A 22,340-nucleotide genomic window follows, 5' to 3' on the forward strand; every position below is an offset into this window, starting at 1 on the left:
TTTTGTGTCGCATGATAGCTTTCGTAAACAATTTATGTCAAGTATTAACAATAGGTACTTAAACAGTAAAGTGTATGATATGGACACATTTTTTCTATTCAAATTTTTTCTGCTTTTATGGCTGACTGTGTATATTTTTCAATATTTTATTTTGTTTGGTCTGGTTAAACATAATTGTTTTACTTCAAAGTGTTGCACTAACCGCAGTGAGATTATGTGTGTTAATTACATGGCTTGGTGTATCATTTCCTGCGTATTATTATTACTTTCATCATTAAATTCCAAAATACCCATAAACGAACAAAAAATTTAATTTCAAAAACTTGGATGCTTTTAATTAAAATATTTTCATCGTGCGATATCTCACATGCAATTACGTAACTCTATATAGTATATTGTTATAAAAATTCTAAAAACAGAGAAAAGATTTCAGATGGTAAAGATAGGTCGATCCATGTGCAGATTTAAAGTGACTATTTCCTTAACTGTTTTTTAAATGGACGGTTACTCCCAAAAACGAGGTTCGCGTTAACAATAATTTCTTTTTACTTTTGTGACCTCCATTCACTTCTAAAATAGTGCTTACAAGGACACGCTAACAGTGCTTACGACGGTACGCCTAAGTTGCTGTGAAATCTGCATTCGTCCCACTATTAACTACTTCTATGTAGCGTAAAAATATTGGTAGAAAAGTCGAATAAAAAAAAGCAAAGTATTCGTTAAAAAATACAACAGATGTTACTGGTAAAATGTACGATCGTATGCGTATAAAATGTAAAAAATACATCCAAAATACCAAAGTACCAAAACCAAAAAAAAAAAAGAAAAAACGAAAAAAAAAAATAACAAACTACGCTGACTAACAATATTCTGGTAGAAGAAAAGGAGTCTTTCAAGGAGCAAAAAAACCGAGGTGACATTCGTAATCCACGTACGAGTGTATGTACATGTCTCACAACGATGTCAGAAATACACAAAAGGTGTGCGAGATCCAGGATTTTAGACAGAGAAAGAATAATCTCGCACTCGAGTGTCCGGTCGAGTGTTCTCGTGTTATGTGACCTGTTTAGACCTTTGATGTATCATTACTCGATTCTATGTGTGTTTCTGTGCGTGTGTGTGTGTGTTTTTTGTATGCATGATATTGTCCTTGGTATTCAAAAATGTTTGCGTGTGTGGCAGCCAATGGCAGCGAGGACTTACTCGCTGGCTTGGGGAAATGTCATCCCGGTAAAGGACGGGGAGAGTGTTTCCGTGTACATCTCGCAGCCCGTGCCCTGCAGGTAATCATTCTGCCACGCCTGAGTATCCGGCGACTGAAACACCAACCAATCAGGCCCCACGTCAGCAAACCTTTCAAGATCCACGACGGATTGGATGAACTTAGCACGAGGAGGGATGCCGACTCCCGGTCTGCTTCTCCTCGTGCAGGCAAACAAGGCAGAATACGCTCTTCCGCAGGACCACACTGAGATAAAGGGAAACATTTCTCGAGTCGAAACGTTTATCGAAAACAACGCCGACGTATAATCACATACGTCTTAAAAAACAGTTTCTGTAAAAAATTCGTGGTTAAAGTTCCCAAACGAAACGCAAAATCCACCGTTTACTTTTCGTTGACTCTACCATTTCCAGGGCGATTTGAAACTGGACCTCCGAATTACTCTTTTATGCTTGGAAATAAAAATATTTTAGGCAGACTTTGTGAAAAATGAATATTTTACCCTATTGCTTTATATTTCACTTGTCTTTCGAATGAAACGATAGGAATGAGTTTATCCTGTTACACGTCGCTTGAATTTATACTGGAAGTAATATTTAAGTGTGATGATTTATCTGGTACAATAAAATTATATTTTCGAATTATTATTTCGCGAAAACCGTACAAGTGAATACTTTTGTATGATAGTGTACATAAACTCTCTGTTCGTTGATCTATATATTTAAATATCGTTTAAGGTGATTGTAAAATGTTTTATGTAAGTCCATCTACGGTCAGGTAAATGTCGAAACGATTTCTGCCAGAAATATTTCGTCCCTGAAACTAAAAAAGAGATTCGAATGGTGCATCGCCCTGTGTGCCAATTCGGATAATCCTACGGCCCTTTCCCATTTTTGTCTGAGTCGAAAAAAGGAGAACAGAAGTTCCTTTCAGAGTGTACACGTCGGTCGTCAGTCGTGGTACAAGGATCGCGTGGCTGGGAATCAAATTGACTTTGATCGGAAAGCGCACACTAGGTAACCCTTTGCTATCCTCTATACGAACAGCTTCTGACGAAAATAGAATGCTAGTATTGAACACTTCGGCTGTATATATGATCTTCGGCAAACTGCTTTTGGCCAGGTTCCCGTTGACTCTGCCTAAGTACGATCGTCAATCGAAAGATCTTCTCTTGTCATCGGTCATTGTCACGATCGTTATAACATTCGCGCTCGAGTTCTTCGTATTCGCGTATATATAAATATATATAAATATAAGCATGTTTTCATGCACGGTCTGGCTTGAGTTTTAAAGCTCTGTAGACCTGAACAGCGTTCTTTCATCGACACGACATGTAGCGAGCTCGATACTCGTTCCATCCGCAAGGCTGAAGTCGCCATTCATTGGCGAAACGAGCTGTTAACGAGATCGAGATGAAACCTACTGTACACGGACCCTAATGCTCACTTATTATCCACTTGTTGTTAATGCATGTTATTGTGATTTCTCGTTACATACGAACAACATTCGAGTCAATCAGTACCGCGGAGTGTCGGATCGATGGATATGAATAATTGACAACGAACGCCCGCGGATTGGCGAAACGAAATAAGTTCGTCCAACTGGAGATATACAGGGCAATACGTCAAGAAGAGAACAATTTTTAATGGGAAACAAAAATTGATTTTCCTGATAGAATCTCTGCGACAAGTAAACTTAAAAATCGGCCAAGTGTGCATGCTGTTGGTAGAAAAGTCCCAGTGGTTTTTCCCACTACTATGTTTCTACTCGAAGCATCCGCATGATACGGCTTTATGGAACGTTTAACACATTTTCACGTACTAGAGTTAAATTTCCATTGATAATTTATGGGAAATGACCTACATATACTAGCAACAAGTACTAATGCAAATTGGAAGTAACAGTAAGTAATCTACTGTATTTAACAATTTCATTTACTTAAAAAATTTCTCGACAAGGTCCCTGTTTATAGAAACAATTAACAATATCGATCATTTTCAATTTCAGCTGTACATTCAATTCTATACGTTCGATCGTGTATGCGTCGTGAGAAGGAATTTTTAATAATTTTGTCAGTTAATCAAGCAAGGGGATTCTTAGCACACGAAAATGTGTTATATTACTTTGTTAAATTATTATGTACATTATACCGAAATCGCATGTATACAGAGTGGAACATCAAGATGGGAGTACCTAGATATATCTGTTGCACACGAACACATGGAAAAAACCATTTGGAATAAGATTAAACTGCTCGATTAGACACACATAATAATAAGAAAATAATTTTTTCCCCTATTCTTTGTAAAAGATAAGACATTTTCATCGATCTGTAACATTGTACATTCTACTCATCAAATTTCAAGATATTTACATTTCATTAACATATCTCGAAGCCACAACAGGTACTCAAAATGATGGTCATTGACATCAATGTAGAACTTTTAATAAGAGATCTGTACATTGTAGATGTTAAAGATTCTGTTACGGTAAACAATATTTTTAAGTTTACCTCTTAGATAAAATTCTACTGAAATAAGATCTAGAAACTAGGTTGCTACTTTATAGATTCCTTTAGTTCGATCCAACATTGGATGAAGTTTATATTCAACGCTCTTGCAATTCTATAGTAATGCATCGACCACCCATCGCGCTGAAGGCACGTTCATGTTATACAATTCAGTCGTCTAAACGTTCCGGTAAAATTTCTTGAATAAAACATGGTTAGACGATCCTTGATGATACAATTTCTTACGAAACGTTGACAGTTCATGGCTCTTACTTTTTCGTTTCTTATAGTTATCTTAAATTCGCAACAGTAAGTGTATACAGACTATATGATTAGTATAGTACATTGCTGAGATCGATGAATTCTTCTTGTCATCCCCTCAAAAATCGATCACTTTAAAATCTTCGACAAATTTTATTTACGTTTCTCTGAACAGTTCAATCTTATTCTGGACAGTTTAATTAATGTGATTCATAAACAACGATGATAAAGTGATGTCCACGATCGAATGACCCACCCTGTGTTTAAGAATATCCATGAAAATTCTATTCTACGAGTTCGTATATTTGCGTGCAATATCATAGACGAATGCGATCAATCAAAATTGTTGCAAATCAAATCTGGTGATTACGTTCGTAAACGTTTCTCTGTAACGGGGTAAACCAGCAAGCTTACACGCCATTGATTGTCCTCGACGTGTCTAGGAAATCTTTGATTATCCATGTCCGTGCAATCCGCGGTATCCGATCGAGTTTGAACCGTACATGGAAGTTGCGAAAAACGGGTGAAATTACTGTAACGTTACTAAAGCGATGAAGGGGTGGCTTACATCGATTAGGTGTAGAGCACAGATACGATACTGTATAGTATAGTTGACACGTTCATATAGTATATGTATATACAGGGTGGACCGTTTGAATGGAAATACCTAAATGTCTCCGTTGCTCGAGGCCGTATGTAAAATCTTTTTAGGAGAACGTTGAACCAAGGAAAGATGCAGAAATCATGAAAGAAAAAGAACTATCGTCCATTATTTTTTTCGTATTTTCAAAATCATATATTTTTTTTAGATATATTCCCTTGGATCATTCTGCTGCATAAAAGACAAGAATACTTTCAAAAGTTGTACACAATGGAATGTTTGAACACCCTTTAATTTGAAATCTACTTTTGATATTCTTGTGTTCAGGTGAATGAAACATAGAAACGAAAATGATTTTGAAATCTTGAAAAGAATAACTTTAGGGAAATGTTTTTCTCTGTCACTATATTTGCCACTTCTAACAGTATAACTTTGTCCTGAGCAGCCTTTTCATATATCTACAAGCAACGGAGATATTTAAGGTCGAGTCAGCCAAAGAATAGACTTGGCTGATGGGAGACGTTCCAGGAACGAGAGCCTCAACTCTCTACATAACTCCTACTGTCTTGGCCGCTTGTAGCGAAGTATTCCAAACACGTCACGATTTCGTGATTGTCAAACAATATAATCAGTATTTAAAATAGTAAATATACAAGAACTCTAGCAAATAATGTTCTCCAATCGAAGAGTAACAAATAATTCTTTTTCAGTGAGTGAATAAGCCCCTAAGCTTTTTTGATGAAAATGATTCCAAAATTCATTTTATTTTTAAATATACATGAACCATTTTTAAAAATATTTCAATTAAATAAAATTAAAAACAATAGGGTCGAGTTTCGATTCATTTTTGCTAGGATAATATCAACAATTGTTAACACGTTTTCCTGTTTTCTGTTTCTAGACATGTTCTCCAGTGGCAAATGCTGCCCTCTTATTGATCAAACAAATCTATTCATTATGGCGAGTAACGTGTCAATAATTTCATATTGATACAACGAAAAATCTAAAACTTTCATTTTCGTTATACGAATATAGATGGTGGAGATCTCGAAATTTTTATCGAGACGAGAATTTGAACTTTTGGGATGAAGTAACTCGTAAAAATAAAGATTCACTACGATATGCTCGATCCCATCACTACTTTCGTTGAATGCTGACGAACTCTGAGCATCCGTGTCGCCAGCCAAGGCAGTAAAACGTGGAAGATTTCCCCACAACCGAGCAAGTGGTGGGAGGTCTTCCAAGTCGATTCTTTGGTTGACTCGACCTTAGGTGTTCTCATTTAAATGGTCTAGCTTGTATATACAGAGTGTCCCGAAAATCCCTGCGAGCTTTCGTGAAAAGAAGCAAATTTCAAACGACTTCCTACCGACACGTTTACAGGTATATTTTTATACAAGATGCAAGCATCAAATGAAAACAAAACAACGATCATTAGTTTGCTTATTGCACTTAATTAAGTCCTCTGATACGTTGATATTAAAATACATCGTTACCAAATTATAAAATCAATTTTAATAGGTTATAGTTATTGTATTTTGTATAAAAATATACATGTGAGCTTGTTGTTATGAAGTCTGTTCGAAATCCGGCCCATTTCGCCAAAACATGTAGGGATTTTTGGAACACCCCAGAGATATAATCCATATAATGTATATATAGCACAGTGGAGCGTAGTGAAAGACATAGGCGAGGCAAAGCTTCATCCTTTTTTTTTTTTTTTCTGATTCAAGAGACTACCGACCCTTCTCAAGTGATTCCACCGTCGTTAACGCGGGCACGAAAAGAAATGGTTGACCGAGTCCATGTATCTCTGAGACACGGATTCTCGCGATAAGAATTCTCGAATAAACTGTATATATGTGTTTTTCTGAAACGAACATTTTAGCTTTGGTGCTCGAGACTGTATGATCATTATCCGTAGACGTACAAGGGTAAGCATTTGCGAGACGAAGAAACTTTTCCAACGAAAAAATTCGTCGGCTTCTCCGAACATTGGAATAGCCATTGCGTTATGGGTCAAATGGTCCGTGCTTTAATTCAAAGTTCGAAGACTCAGGCTTTATTAATTTGTTAATCGTTTTAATCAAACGTAGACGAAACAAAAGTTACCCATAACTGTTAATCGAATGCTCAATAAAACGCAAAATAACTGTTGCAGGACGAAGACTTTACTGGCCCAAAAATTCGTAAAATTATAAAGCTTTAGAATCAAAAAAATTGATTTCTGAATTATTGTATTTAGAGTCTCGAGGCAAAATTCGTCAAATTGCACACATTTCTTGGGATTTATAACTTGCTGAATTCTCGAGTCGGCGGTCTTTCCTTGCGAAATTTAGTTCCAGTAGAAAACAATTAATTTTCGGTCAAGTAAAACTGATATTAAATTTCGTTGAATGTTAAGAATGCATGGACAGGTACTTGCAGCGTGTTTAATTTTAATCTATAAATGGATATGATCTCAGAAAATACATTGAACTGAATAAATTGAGTATGGTGAATTTGAAGGAAATCGAACAAATCGTTGACATTTTACGAAGAAATTTTTTAAGTGGAAAACGTTATGGATATTTTATGATCATTTACAAGTAGACAGAACATTATAAAATTAAATCATGAATAATTTTGAAGAAGTATATGATATTAAACAAGAAAGTAGTGGCATATGCTATCTATCTCTAATCATTATATCCTTTGAATAATTTGGTCACATAACATAGTCTATTCTAAATAAATTTTCATACCATTTAAAGAACCACGAATGAGTTTGACATATCCAGAACGGTTCCACCAAAAGATTTTCCTTCGCGTAATTCCAACGAGCAGCTCGATATTCTGCAACCTTGGCACAATCAATTTGCTCAAATTAACGGTGCTCCTGTCTAGTTAATTTATAGATGAAAATGCGACACCCTGTGCAACGGCACAAAACAGACGCGCAGAACCACAGATCTCGTCTCTTGAATCAGATATGCAGTTATCTGGTGGATGTTGGATTGGTCATGAACCGACTTACTCAGTGGCTTTGGCAAAAGGCATTCCAATGAAGGTAGGGCTCAGTGTTTCGGTGTACATCTCCATTCCGGTTCCACGTAGGTAGTCATTCTGCCAAGCCTGCATATCGGGCGACTGGTACCAATCAACCAACTATTTCTAAATCACACACGCTCCTATGCATGTACGGATTTCTCGCGTTTGTCCACAGTGAAACGACCGTGTATCGTTCTCGCACGTCGGCTCTCTTTGTTCAACGTTTCGATCCGGCGACAAATAACGAAAGAACCCGCGGTCCCGATGCACCGAACGCGCCCGACAAAGCTATCGACAAAATTCGAAACAGTGATGAAGGGGGGAAAAAAAGAAATGCTCGACCTGCGACATCAGTTTCTGAAAACATCACCGACGAGGAAAAAATGGTTTCGCACGCGATCACTGTGAACAGCTCGACCATGAAAAAACCTAAGGAACATTTTTCACACATGCATAGATAAAGATAATCAGCAGATTATTCGTCTGCCGGTGAACGACATTCTACTGACCGTCTTGAAAGAACGCATAGCGAAGAGATTGGCCATCATTGTGCTGAAACCCGGGGCCAGACAAGACTGTGCGATGAAACCCAGCTTCAATTCGGCTAGGCAAATTACGTCGTCGCCCTGTTTCCAGTCCCATGATGGAATGTTTAATAAGTAGGCCTGGAACAAATTTCAATTTCTGTAATCAAACTGCCTATCCATAGAAATTATTCTTTTCAAAACAATGATACACGCGGTAGTCCGATTTATTGTCTCCTCTAGAATGATCCCTATTGCCCATTCGAGCCACCAATTATCGAATATTCTGTATATTTATGCAGAGTGAACCACATAGTTTTCCATCCATGTTATTTCCATTTTTCAAAGTTCGATAATTCAGTAATTTTTATTTGATAAGTATTCAAAGTCAGTTTTACTTTCATAATTGTTTACTTTTACAATTTGTTCCTCTATTATTTTATACGTATGCAGGAAAAATCGTGCTAGGGCAATACAGGGTGTTCGGATACCCCTAGGAAAAATTTTAATGGGAGATTCTAGAGGCCAAAATAAAACGAAAATCAAGAATATCAATTTCTTGATTGAGGCTTCGTTATAAAGTTATTAAAAAATTAAATTAAAAAATTTCAAATCATTCACGGAAAAATTATTTTCGGTTGCGGGGGTCAATTACAATCATTTTTGGTGAATAGGCATACCCTCGAAATCCTAACCACTTACGAGAAAAAAATTCGAATAGATGTGAAATTTTTCGACAAAATTAAAAAATTTCAAATCGTTCTAAAAAATTGTTTTTAGTTACAGGAGTCAATTACAATCATGTTTGGTCATTAGACATACCCTCGAATTCCTACGCACTTTTGAAAAAAAATTCCTTACCGAAAATATAATTTCAGGCCAGAAATGTTTGCCCGAAATTTCATGCAAATCTTCAAAACGTCATAACTTCTGAACGGATTGAAGGATTTTGATGTTTAAAAAAGCAAACGACGCGTATTTTGATGGAGAATATGTATAAATTCTAAAAATATTGAAAAAGTTGTTCCTTGACCCCGCAAAATGGGAAAAACCCCATAAAAATGGTCCAATTTTCAAACAGCCATAACTCTTACAATAGTAAATATATTTCAATGAAACTTTTTTCTGAGGTAGAGCTTATGGGTACCTACAAAAAAGTATTAAACAACTTTTCTGTAGGACGTCAAACAAAATTACTAAAAATCAAAAACGAATTTTGAAGAAAAATCGACAGGGTACCTAAATTTTTCGGCGAAAATAAAAAATTTCAAATCGTTCTGGAAAAATTATTTTCGGCTGCCGGGGTCAATGACAATCATTTTTGGTGAATAAACACACCCCCGAAATCCTACGTACTTTCGAGAAAAAAATTCTTTACCAAAAATATACTGTGTGGCTGGAAATGTTTCTATAACTTTTTAATGAAGCCTTAATCAACAAATTAGCATTCTTGATTTTCGTCTTATTTTGGCCTCTAGAACCTCCCATTAAAATTTTTCCCAGATGACCGAACTCCCTATATCGAATGGTTTCAAATATGAAAATTTATACGAAAGAATATGCTATTAAATTGTATATTATTTATTTTTCAGATATTTTTGTATCTGACTCTGAGATAAATTTAACGGCGTTTTATGTTATCAGAATGTATTATATCGTATCATACATTTTTTATATACAATATTGCAATTGATGTTAAAAGTAATTTAACAACATCAACACGATTTTCAAACGATCTTGAGTATTATCACATATTGAATACACTTTGGAAATTACTGCTTTTCAAAGCAGAAAATTATAGAGTTGTAGATAAAAAAAAATAAAACTGACCTTGATATAATTAATTAAGCTTATCCTGTATATTATAATAGACATATTCCAAAGGTATTGTATTTTTTTATCTATCTAATTTTTCTAATAGTTACGAAAATACGTTTCGCTTAAAGAATCGCTAGAAATGATATTTAAACAAATAATCGAATCCATATTGCACACTACAATACAAGTTTCATCAAATGTATCAGTATTTGGTGGATGGAATTCTGATATTATTTTTCAGAGCTAATATTCGAATTATGAAAAACTATTACTAGATGTCTGTCAAAAGCTACAAAATAAGTGCTACGTTGCAACGTAAAATTGTTCTCAAGATATAAAAAAATGACACTAGATCTAAGTTTCTGCGTGAAGTACTTTTTAACAATAATACCTTGTTGTGATATTGCATTAATTGAATGATAACGCGAATGTCATCCGAATAATTCTTGATAGAGATTACGCGCATGATGTTTGCCGCGTCTTCTGCGTCCGGATCTTGGCAGTACTTGTTCGCCAGTACCAAACACGCGTCTGCCTCGTGGACCTAAAAACGATCGAGAGGTCTATATTCCACATATCGGCTTCGACGTATGATTATTAATGAAAGTAAATGTAATTTGGGTGGGCCAGGAGTCAGAAAGCAGCAGCAAAGTAGAAATTGTTCTTGAATAGATTGTAAACAAAGGAATCGACGCGAAAGAAAAAAAAGAGTACCGCGAAAGTTATTTCAGCTGACCGATTTTTATTCTGTACAGGCATCTAACATATAACTTTAAAACGTATCGAGTATATGATACTTTAAGTGTTGTATCGTATCGGTAACTAATAATATTTTATTCTATATGTACTCTAGGTCTGTTAAAATCTGTATAAATAATCGCAAAGAGGTGGCGTTCGAAGTAAGTGAAACGTGTGATCTTTATCAAAAGTGGTGCATAATCGGTAAAATAACAAATGGAGGGATTCGTCATCGACGTATCGAACATACTGGGGAATGCAGCTACGTGCTGAGATTCCTTGCAAGCATTAATTTAAAGCCAATTTCTATTATGTGCCGCAGGTATGCAGAAACAAATGTTAAGTAACATGTCAAAAGGCGGGTATCTAGCCAGGTTATAAGGTAAATCTAAGATTTCTTTAAAACTTAAAACACAACATCAAATATAAAAGTTAATACTTCAAGTCTCTTTCATGCGTTTTCTCATATTTCTGTCCTTTCTTCCGTCATATTTTATAACATGTACTCTCGACACATTTTTCGAACATTAATATGAAAGCAAATCTCAAACGACATTCCTTAAATACGTAAACGATTAACTAAAAGCCGAACTGCTAATGTTCGCGGGATCAAAGCTTTCTTAGCATGCCCATCGTTCGTCGATATAGACCTATTAACCGATCAAAATAATACGATACTATGCAGACAGCCAAACAACGTATTGTGTTCCTTTACTGCGGGGTGTATTACATCTAACAAAGAGTTATTACTCACTGACGTAGAGTAATCTAAATCTCTAATAATAAAAGAAAAGAAATGTATAACTCCTGGAAACAACGATTCGTTTAAACTAATCTTTCCACAAACACATACCCACCTGGATCGACAGCAGGCATGGATCTATCCAGTAGGTGCAAACAACCTTCAAGGAACTTTTTCTAATACAAGTTGCCATGTCAAAATGTACGTGTGCACGCACACGTTGGAAGAAGCTAATGATATTTTACTTTCCGCTGTGACGTCTCTCGACGTCTCTCGCCCTCGGTGAGAGATAGCAAAATTAGGAGATTTCTCGTCGGGAGGACAAATTTATTCATCTAAACGTACAGCATGGACACTAAGAGCGTAACGCGTTCAATCGCGGATAGTCCATGGGACACGCATCGCGTGTTTCACCGACTCGATTCGAACGAGCTATTACAGACTGACGAAACACGAAAGCAAATGACAGCATAGGAAATGCGTCAAAGGGGTTTCATGAAACACCGTCAATGTGCACAGAAGGAAACACACAAGCAACAACCATCCTGGAGTAACAGCATTTTGTCCTGTTGCAGAAACGTCGGTTCTCGAACGACTACTGATCGTTTGGAGCGGCAACCATGACACTGTTCTACTCATCGTTAAAGTTATCGATATATTGCATTTGTATTAAACAGAACATTGAACGTTTGTGTGTAATGATAATAATAATGCGTGCTAATTACGGGACACAGTGGCTGACGCTAACATCAAAATATACAGACTGGTTAGAAGAATCGTTTCAACAACCACAAAACTTCTACTCGCTTCTGAAAAAACACAATTTTCTATAATTACCATTCAGATTTAGCAATCGTAACAGATGAATCAGTGGCTGTATTTAGACTAAAATCTCAAGCACAAAGTTAGTGCAAAATATTGCATTGAGAAAATCGAAAATTAAAGAAAAATTTATCGACAGAATTGTATGTGCCTCAAACGTTGAAAATACTTGAAAAGGAATGATTATACAAATATAATGCAATAATACGCTCAAAATATTTTTCGTAAATTTCGACAACGCTAATTTAGACTGGTCCACGCACAGTTTCGGGGTCAATGTGCTATCCAAGAGATTTCAGATCGAATCAAAGTGTCATGGCGACCGCTGCCTTAGAAACGAGAGGGCAACGACAATTCAATGATTCGGGGGTGTATCGACAGATGGAGGAGAAGGGTGGTGGTGTTGCGGGTGAACTCGCACGATACACAGGTTGTTGCAAATTAGTCAGCGAGATTATCATACACTTACTTCGTGGTTTTGGGGGGGGAAGGAGAAAGGGGATTTTGGAGATTCTTTTTCTGGACGGTTGATGTGAGACTCACCTTGACGCGCTGTAGATCAATGGGATTCATGATAGTCCCCTGAAAGAACTCCACGGTGGTGAAATGCCGCTTGAACAGTCCCTCTAGCTCGAGATCTGGTGGTTTCCTAAACGGCACCGGCCCGACAAAACGACATGTTTTTCTTTATAAAAACATTCACCTCTGGTATCGGACTGCGCCATTCGCGAGATATCGCCGAACAGGCCGACGTAGGTCGACGGACATCTGACTTATAATGTAACTAAATGGTTCGAATTGCTGTCTGCGCCAAGCTCTCGAGGGACAGCAAAAAGGCTCCTTAAGATATTACCCAGATTTATAGGTATATAGATATATCTATGCACGTTTATACTGTTATTCATCTATTCTCTAGTCAGTCAGGAATACGTAGCCTCCCTCGTGGGCCATGGATACACGAGATGTAATGTGATAATAGATCTAAGTAAGTCTCTACTGCACGCTGATTCGGCTCCATAGCTCATTACAGCATACCATGCAGTCGCAGGCGGTTGCTTTCTACGTTATAATTATACTATGTTATAATTATATAGTTCGTACATATATGTATGTATGTATATGTACATATGCTATCCACGTATATACGTATGAATGTATATAAATATGTACATGTATGCCTTGTACTATATACATACCCCGGTACCGTACAATATTATTCTTTCAAAGTGATTTCTACGATCATCTGCAACATTTGAAGACGTACGATAAAACTTCTTCTATATCATTATGGATCCATGCCATTTTGTAGTACTCTTAAAGCTACTAACATTAGTTAAACATTTTAAAGTATTAGTGCGTGATAAATGTTTGCAAAAAAGGTTGCAAGCTCGAGTAATTTTTATTCGTTTCGAAAAAAAGATCTTTATAAAGAACATAGTTTTTAAAACTATTTTAACTGTACCTCAAAATCATTTTATCGAAAACATTTATCGTAAATTATTTTCAGCTACTCGCGTAATTCACTGTCGTAATGGGAAAGTAACAATATCAGACGTACAATGGCGTACTTTCTAAATCACGTCACTATGTGTCCCTGACTTTATACAGTCATGGATATTCTTGAAACATTACTCGTTGGAATTCTCTAACGAATGATTATCTTACGAGTTAAAGATTATAATATTCAATATTATTGAATATATTTAGTACGTCGTCGCAATTACCACACAATCGTATAGATCGCTTTGCAAGAATCGACTTGTACGTACGTGTACATTTATATGTAATGCTACACGGTGCCACAAAATTTTGCATTCCCCTAAAGATAACAGTTGACACCTTCCGGTAGAATATATTCCGTATTCGAGCATCGATCGCGATACGTGGCACCGAGTGACTTCATATAATTTATAAAAAGAACGAAATAGAGGAAGAGAACAAGAAAGTAAGAAAGAGTAATCACGAAAGAGAGAAGTATGAGTAAAAATAGAGAATAAATGAAGAAAACAAGTGGAAATAGAAAAATCCTGGCGTTCAAGTAGTAACAGTACGTGTTCATATGCACCTAACTCCGGCATAAGTGTAACCGGTCGTGTCGCCAACGAGATATCGATTATCTCGATGCTAGTAACACCGTGACAAACGATGCCGATTGTTTCTATGAGCTTACAGGACGCGTCGTAACCATGAATATACACGCTATACGGTGTGTGTATTTTCACATTGCTCGCAGTGTACGCGTCAACATACGTCATAATGTGTAGAGATCTAGAATCGTTTGACAGATCATCACGTCGAATTACGTCCAGGTGGATAACCGCGCGATAACCTAAAGAACTGCAAAGAAATGAGAAGCGCGAGGGGCCACGCGAGGGTCAAATTGGTTGGTGGGGTTTGTATGGTTGGTGGAGGTTTTGTATGATGGTTGTTCTAGGGTTCAGGGTACCTTGACGCGTTCCAGATCCACGGCATTCATCATGGTGCCCTGAAAAAACTCCACGGTCGTGTAATGCCTCTTCAGGAGACCCTCCAATTCGAGATCTGGCTCTTTCCTGAAAACACAGACCACTCCTTACGACAATGACGATCAGACCTCGTATTCGTACGATCGTAACCGTCCACCGACACCGTGTGTCTCCTTTGGGTTTATCCTTTATGTCAACGCTTCCTGTCGATTGGTCTCAAACCGTCTTCCGATCGAATAATCAAACACGAGCTGTTCGCGCTAAAAAATTCAGAACGAACGGTGAAACGCTGGATCGACGGTGCCTGATCGCCCTTGGCCGTTTAACCGCAGAACAACTTGTATAAGTGGGAAACCTATGCAGGACGCAACCAACACTTACCCTGTTACCCGTAAATAACGACATCAGTCGTGTATATTTTTTTTCCTAATAGTGTTCATCGATATCGCATTGCAATTTAATAAACGTGTGCTTATCGGTAACGATTACAGTAGCAGACTTACTTAATTTCATATTGATCAACGATTTATAGCACGTGTAACATTATACTTAACGTAAATGACAGGTGAGAACGATGATATGTTCGGTTGGAAAAAATGAGGATAGTTTTTGGCGATGGTCAAAATTTGAATACATTGTACAAGATCGATATCGTGTTCAAATTTATGCGTTAAGTGAGATAGGGAGATAGAAGGATGTTTGTAGACATCCTGTATAATCATCTGGTAAACGATCTATGCGGTGTAAGCAACAACGAGATCATTTGTCTATGCGAGAATGTCTCAGACTATGACACGTTACGTAAATTATAGAGAAAAAAAAATTGGTGCCAATAGAGATCGATTATACAGGCTTTCGTGGACTAAATGAGCCTAGGAAAGTACAGTGCATGGAGACTGATTGGGAAGCAAAAGTAATATCGATGGTCATACCTATGCAAGAAGACAACTTCCACGTCAACGTCTTCGCGGTCCTCGTGCAAGAAGTCCTTGAGAAAGTGCGAGACTGATTCGTAGGTGATGTGGCCACACACGACAATATGTCTGCCAACACAACGAACGAATTAGATTCCACTCCCGCTGAAGTTCGAGAAGTTTAAAGAAGAGAAACTTACAAGCAACTACCATGTACACGTTCTATGTAATTACATACGTCTCAACCAATTAAGGATCTCGTTACGTTTTTCTCTCTACGTGTGCTGACCGACTGCTTTTACTGTGTTTTCCACTTGCTTTTCTTCCTTTGAACATGCCCCTCGAGGGCACTTGTCGTCATACTGCTCGAGAGTGTAAATACGGTCAAATGAATACGCGCGAAACGAACGGGTTAGCAGAACGGAGAGAGAGAAACGTGAATATCGTTGAGAAATCTAAAATTTTTAGCTCTTTCTTGTGCCAATTTAGTCTGCTGCCACAATAACAAAAAAAGTAAAAATAAAACAATACTCGAGTCAAAGTTCTGTGTCAGTTGTTCGAAGGGAATAGAACCATTTATAATTTAGAACGATATAAAACGTAAATCGTACATCGAGAAAAGTACAATTTCTCTGACAATCAATTGAAACATTTACTACGTGATCGCGTAATTCGCGCTTTATCTATCCGTATTATATTAACGTAGTTAATTAATGGACTAAACTTACCGGAACTGCGATAGGAATTGGTGTGAGTCGTTTTAACCAACTAACGTGATCGAACAACTACACACAAGCGCGCGCGCACACGCATACGCACACACTCACGCACACAGACGCACACACAGTAAGTAATTTGTACTAGATATACAATATACAGGAAAAAAAATAAATAAATGATAAACGTGACAAGAGTTAGATAAAATACGTAAGAGTGCAGGCTCGTTCGTGTCTCGATCCTTGCAATCAAATACAAGCACAAAACTCGTTTCTATTCGTGTTAATTCTACGTGCGATGTACATTAATAATGATATATATACTTCTTGCTGTTTTACAAGCGAATCAGATAAATGGTGCCTAAAGTGATAAGTGTTATTGCGTCAAGTACAAAACTTCACCATGACCATTCCATGCTCCACTTTTTTCTACTCTGTAAATAGTTAATGCGAGGCTCATCATGAACTCAGCAGACACCCGCTGTTTGCACGATCGACTTGTCATTATTGTTTATTTGAATTTTTCTTTTTATATATCACGCGAACAAATCGGCCCCTTCTCGGCAATACGAGGGAACGTAAATGTTACGTGCCACTGAATCCAACATGGGCCCAAACACATGATTGACATTAAGCCCTACTAGACAAGGTTACTTTTAAAATCTATCATACGGGACCGACGTTTTGTTTGTATAAATGTCAAAACGTGAGTGTCGTGTGTACAATGATCGAAGTTACGTAGATATCAGATATCTAACCGTTCTAAAGAGGTGCGTGTCGTTCGAGTCCTATTGCCCATGTAGAGAAAGTACCCGGCAGTTCAAAATGCTCGCACGTCGAGTATTGCAAATCGAACGTTACTCGTCGCCGATATCCGTCGATCGAAACATACAGTCAGCTTCCAAAACACTCGTGGACGTCTCGCGGTTTCTCTGTTTCTCGACACGGCGGAACGCATCGTAAAAAATGCACGCAAACCACGCCTGACGAAAACTTTTGCTAACAAAAATCTCATCGTCGACGATAGCACGTGTGAATGACAATCTGTTAGGAGTAACATGAATACATTCGACGAGCGACGCCTTGTGTGCCTCAGGTGCTATGACCAACAGTAACGTCAGAGACGATTGTGTGTAGAATATCAAGATGGCTACGAATCGTACAAGCTGAGTCGTCGAGAACAGGAAACCGAAACGCTTCCCTCGGTTTTCGAAGCAAAGAAAAACACATTTAACAATCGTAACGAAATTCTTCGCTCTCGAGAGCATTTATACGAGTTGTGAACGTCGCTTTTTCCTTCGATCTATAAATTATTATCGAGCACGTCTCATAACGTAACCTTGAAATGCGCTTAACGTCGAAAATATAGAACAAAGAAGCCTTCAATGCCTTGAGATATACACGATGTTCCAAGGTAAGTGCTGGTTGAAAGAACGCTTGTACTACTTCTAACGCAAATAGTTGGTGAAAAAATGTTCCCGATCGGATCGAATGTATTACGCGATTATTATGATTCGTTTGAAAATGTTAAATTGATTTTAGCATTAGCTGAAATGTACGAGGGACGCGAATATATTCGTAACTTGGAACAAATGCTATCGAGAGAAAAGAATTATGTAGATTTTTTTTTTGTTTATCTTAAAAACCGAAGAAGATACCGGGTGTTCCGTTCGCGACGACTCGTTCTGCACATTCGTACGCGTGATCGTGTATGAGTAAGCGCTACACTTACATATTTGATGGGACTAACAGCCGCGTTACCGGTGTTGTTGGTTTCCTTGTCGTTTTACAGAAAATTACATTCGCAATGACACAAATCATGAATAATGATCAATTTGAAAAGAACGTACAAACAATTGTATCACTCTTCCCTAATCTAACAACTTGTTTTCTGGCTCACTGATAATCCCTTAAATCAAACATAAACTACGCATGACATGTTATGGTTAGCAATATACATATGCGTATACATACAGCTTCATATATGTGTATTAATACATACATATATAAAGCGTATACAGGGTGGGTCATGTAAACTGTTACAAAGAGTTTTCGGCAAAACTCGAAGAATAGTGGGATACCTAACTTTTCGTTAGTATGTGACGAGTGACAGGAACTATTGTTACAATAAAGGTTATTGTTTGGATCTTATAGGGAACAAAGGGGAACTACTTATAAATTTTACTGTATTTTTTTTCGAAAAGAATAATTTTTATAATGATTTTCTAGATATTTAAAGACCCTACCTTTAAAGAAATATTTAGTCGAATGAAGTTTTTGTATTGTTTTCAAATATCTTGCAAGTGCAACAAATTCTAATTATCGAACATTTAATATGGTTTCTTCAACTATACAGAATAAAATAAGTAGCATAAATATGTGAAATTTTATATGTTAAGAAATACGAAGGTAATTTCCCTGTTGTTCCCTAACGGATTCAACAATGTTGCCCTGTCATGTGAAGGATCATAGTGAAGCAAATTGAAAGTTGTTCTTAAAAAAGCAGAAAACAGAACAAGTCCGGATTTAAGACCTAACGATAACAAGGGAGGTTCGTAAAATCACGTATAGCGAAAACTTATAATCGTTTTAACATTTCTTGTCCTTTGACAATTATTTCTGCAAGCATGGATCATATGGTCAGTGATTGCTCGATCGAGAACATCGAATCGTTTTATTAGTGTACAAAACAGGGGTGTCGAAAAATCAAAAAAAATTAGTCGAATTTCTTCAACGCATTAGGCAGTTGACGCACATTCAGGCTTGTTATCAAGCTAAAGATTATCGTATCGAACTCTTTCTTAACAAATTAAGGAAACATTTTCTGAAGCATAAAGAAGATTACAGCTCGCAATCGGTACATTTTTGCTTTGTGATACCGAGTGTACATATTGTGTTACAACCTATACCTATACATATAACAGCTTTCGGGACAATAATTTGTAACAGTGGCCCACCCTGCATAATACAACCCAAGGCAGAAGTTCACTTTTCCACTTTCCTTTCTTCAAGAATTACACGTAAAAACGATAATTAATGCTGTCTAAAACACCAAGGTTATTACACTCAAGTGTTATATTAGGTCACATATGCATATACGTACACACGTATGTATCTCGTAATAAGCGGCTGAAACAGGAATAGCAGCGATTCCACGCGAAAAAAATAAGCATAGAATATACTTGAATATGGTGAAATTTTTTTATTCGACTTCGTATTCGAGGAAATTAATTTTTAATACACGTTTGGTGCATGTGCACTCGACGGATCTCGCTGTCGACCACTCTATTTCCGTCGGTATTTCCTCTATTCGGTAATCTAGGACACAATAAGACAAGACCTCTACTGTTTAAAGCCTTCGATTTTATCCCTGCAGAATCCTTTCTTTTACATTCCAATTCGTCCCGCGATATCGCAGAGAGTCAGTCCGAACGAATCGTGTTCGTTCTGCTCTTTGAATCACACGCCCGTCGGGATGTCGATGATTGGGATATCGGTCTCTCTGGTAATTAGCCACGGCAGAAGCATAACCGTCACATGCACCTAACGCATGAGTTATATCCGTATTCTCTCGAGTGCTGTATCTAGACATATCGATAGACTGATGGAAACCGAGAGTTCCTGTCGCAGGGTAAAAGTAACTTAGCAGAACCGATATTGGCAATGTTTAGAAGCGAGATCCGTTGAGGGAAATAATCGTCGAGTGCCTCCACTAGAAAATTATTTCATGTTTACTACATATTTCTTCGCGTAGAATCATCATTTTTCCAATTTGACCGCCTACGTATAATGTATACATACGGGTAATATGTATATAAATATATATATTTAAAATGTGACTTAACAAACACACACACACACATATATGTGTATAATGTATGCATTCAATGTAGGATATGCAGGGTACATGCTGGGCGTTGACCCTTTGCACTCGGAGAGAAATACAGCTTAAATATTTACTTAGCACGTGCTGTCTAGTCCGCGTCCATAAAATACGTCCTCGCGAGTATTAAACTCCGAACGAGATGTTAAGAAGTAACGCGTACCAGCGCAAATTGTTTGAATTACGCAAATTGCTCGAACGATATTACGCGATACGCGCTTTACAGTTACGGACAATTCTCTAATTTATGCTATGTCGAAGTAGCTAGGCCAAAGTAGCGCGAGATCTACGTCAAAGCTGCGAAAGCGAATTACCCGATTCGCTTCTAAGATAATTACGGTCAACTCAGCGACTGTGTCGGCGAAGAACAACGCAACAACGAGGAATTGGATTTGGCGCATGGTGGAACGTTGCTACGGTTAAAGTTGCTCGATTCAACTGTGAGCAAATAACGTTTTACAGTCAACGAAAACAACGAATCAATCCAATTATTTTTGCACGTGTCGAGAAGATGAAATATTTATTTATGAAACATCGTACGGTTCAACGTCGTAATTCCTCGTTGTAAGATTGGATGAAACTAGCGCAGTAAAGCCGTATTTGTCCCAAGTGCAGTTAGTGTGAACGAACAAGCTAACACCAGTTGCTGGGTACGGTAGATCTGTGGTAACAATAGGACTAGCTGGTTTGACCGGTTGAAGGTGTTGCTGGACGGAGTGAAGGACGTACTGTTCAAGGACTGTCTCTGGAATGGCGACCGTCGACTGACAACTAATACCAGGAACAGGTGTGGAACTGAAACTCGTCGATTCTAACACTGTTCTCTAAATATAAGTGTGTATAACAAGAAATAACGGGCAGTTCAAGGAGTATCTCAGGCTTGTCGGTAAGAACGTGGCGTGTATTCTGTGTGACCGTGAGAAAATAGAATTGTAATCGGGGTGGTGGAGGGATCTGACATCAAGGCAAAGTGTGATCGTGTGTCGGTGTTCAGGTGCATACGATCAGAAAAATGTGGCACAGAGTTCGTTTGGTGTCGTGCTAGAGGTAGGAAGGGCAGAGGAGGAGTCAGACTTACATAATATACAAGTTGTTATCATACGAGAAAGTATCGGGTAGTTGATAGTAATCAGGGTTGTGAAAGGTGGCTCAACTCGGGAAAGCTAGTTGGTTGGTTGTGTCTCTCACCTGCGACCTCGCTCGTTCTTCAAAGTGCCGCCATACTTGTTTCGCGTCCCGATCAGGTCAATTATCTCGGGGATACAACTGGCGAATATGGCCTACACCACGTGATAGAACAAAACACAACATTCGCATCAATACACTTGTGTGATAACGGTTTGCAATTTTTTGCTTTATATTTTTTTTTTTTTTTTTTTTTTTGCATAAGTCTTGGTCGTGCTATGTGAATCGGTATCGTCCCGTCGTGTCAAGGTAATCGCTAACGCGTCGAATGCTGGTCGTACCTTATTTGCTCATTTTTCTTGGGGGGGCGGGTGGCGAGGGGGTGGGAGGAACTTTGCATTTATGAACGGAAGTAAGTTTTATGGTTCAGCTACCGGGCTGCGTGGCCACCCATAGAGACACGATTAATAGTGCTGTACCACTATGCGCGCCACGGCCCAAATAGTTAATATGTATAAACGTATACATATTACGCATATATATATAGAAACGAACACGTTCCAAATAAAGGGCGGGGTAGGTAGGCTACCTACACCTAGGTCCTACACTCCTACACCTAGGCCTAACGATAACTACACGTGCCGACACGTCTACCTAGTCCATTGGCAGGTAGGTCATATATTCATTGATCTTTTACGCGTACTCTTTGGTACAACAGTTTGGTTCTTAACAATTCTTTCATTCATCTGGCTTTTTACAACGAGGCTGGTTGGATCTTCTAATTCTGAACATGTCGTGCACCGCTTCTGCCTCTCGGTGGATACGTGCGGACGTCAATTACGATTGAACAAAAATGTTTTCAATTAACATGTTCACGCGGTTCCGAATCCCTTTGTATGATACGTACGAAAGAGGACAGAAGTTACCAGTAATGCAGGGGTTACCATGAATACGCTGTATTGTCTCACGG

General features: G+C 37.9%; 1 protein-coding gene across 50 annotated transcripts in view; it reads right to left on the bottom strand.

Annotated features, from left to right (window-relative positions):
• The window catches only part of Slo (calcium-activated potassium channel slo), a 121,563-nt gene that overhangs the window by 33,515 nt on the left and 65,708 nt on the right, over positions 1–22,340 (bottom strand). For 22 of the 50 annotated variants that reach the window (XM_076764737.1, XM_076764735.1, XM_076764771.1 and 19 more), the window contains exons 7-12: positions 21,434–21,525; positions 15,665–15,775; positions 12,811–12,916; positions 10,357–10,509; positions 8,133–8,288; positions 7,610–7,740 (exon numbers count right to left, since the gene is read on the bottom strand). In XM_076764737.1, the coding sequence (XP_076620852.1) occupies positions 7,610–7,740; positions 8,133–8,288; positions 10,357–10,509; positions 12,811–12,916; positions 15,665–15,775; positions 21,434–21,525 (749 nt within the window). Of the gene's footprint in view, positions 1–1,203; positions 1,317–7,609; positions 7,741–8,132; positions 8,289–10,356; positions 10,510–12,810; positions 12,917–14,713; positions 14,820–15,664; positions 15,776–21,433; positions 21,526–22,340 lie in introns of all 50 variants that reach the window. The other 28 variants (XM_076764779.1, XM_076764777.1, XM_076764762.1 and 25 more) reach the window with 8 other exon arrangements.

This window comes from Colletes latitarsis, chromosome 5 (assembly GCF_051014445.1).
Source record: "Colletes latitarsis isolate SP2378_abdomen chromosome 5, iyColLati1, whole genome shotgun sequence".
Classification (NCBI taxonomy): Eukaryota; Metazoa; Arthropoda; class Insecta; order Hymenoptera; family Colletidae; genus Colletes; species Colletes latitarsis.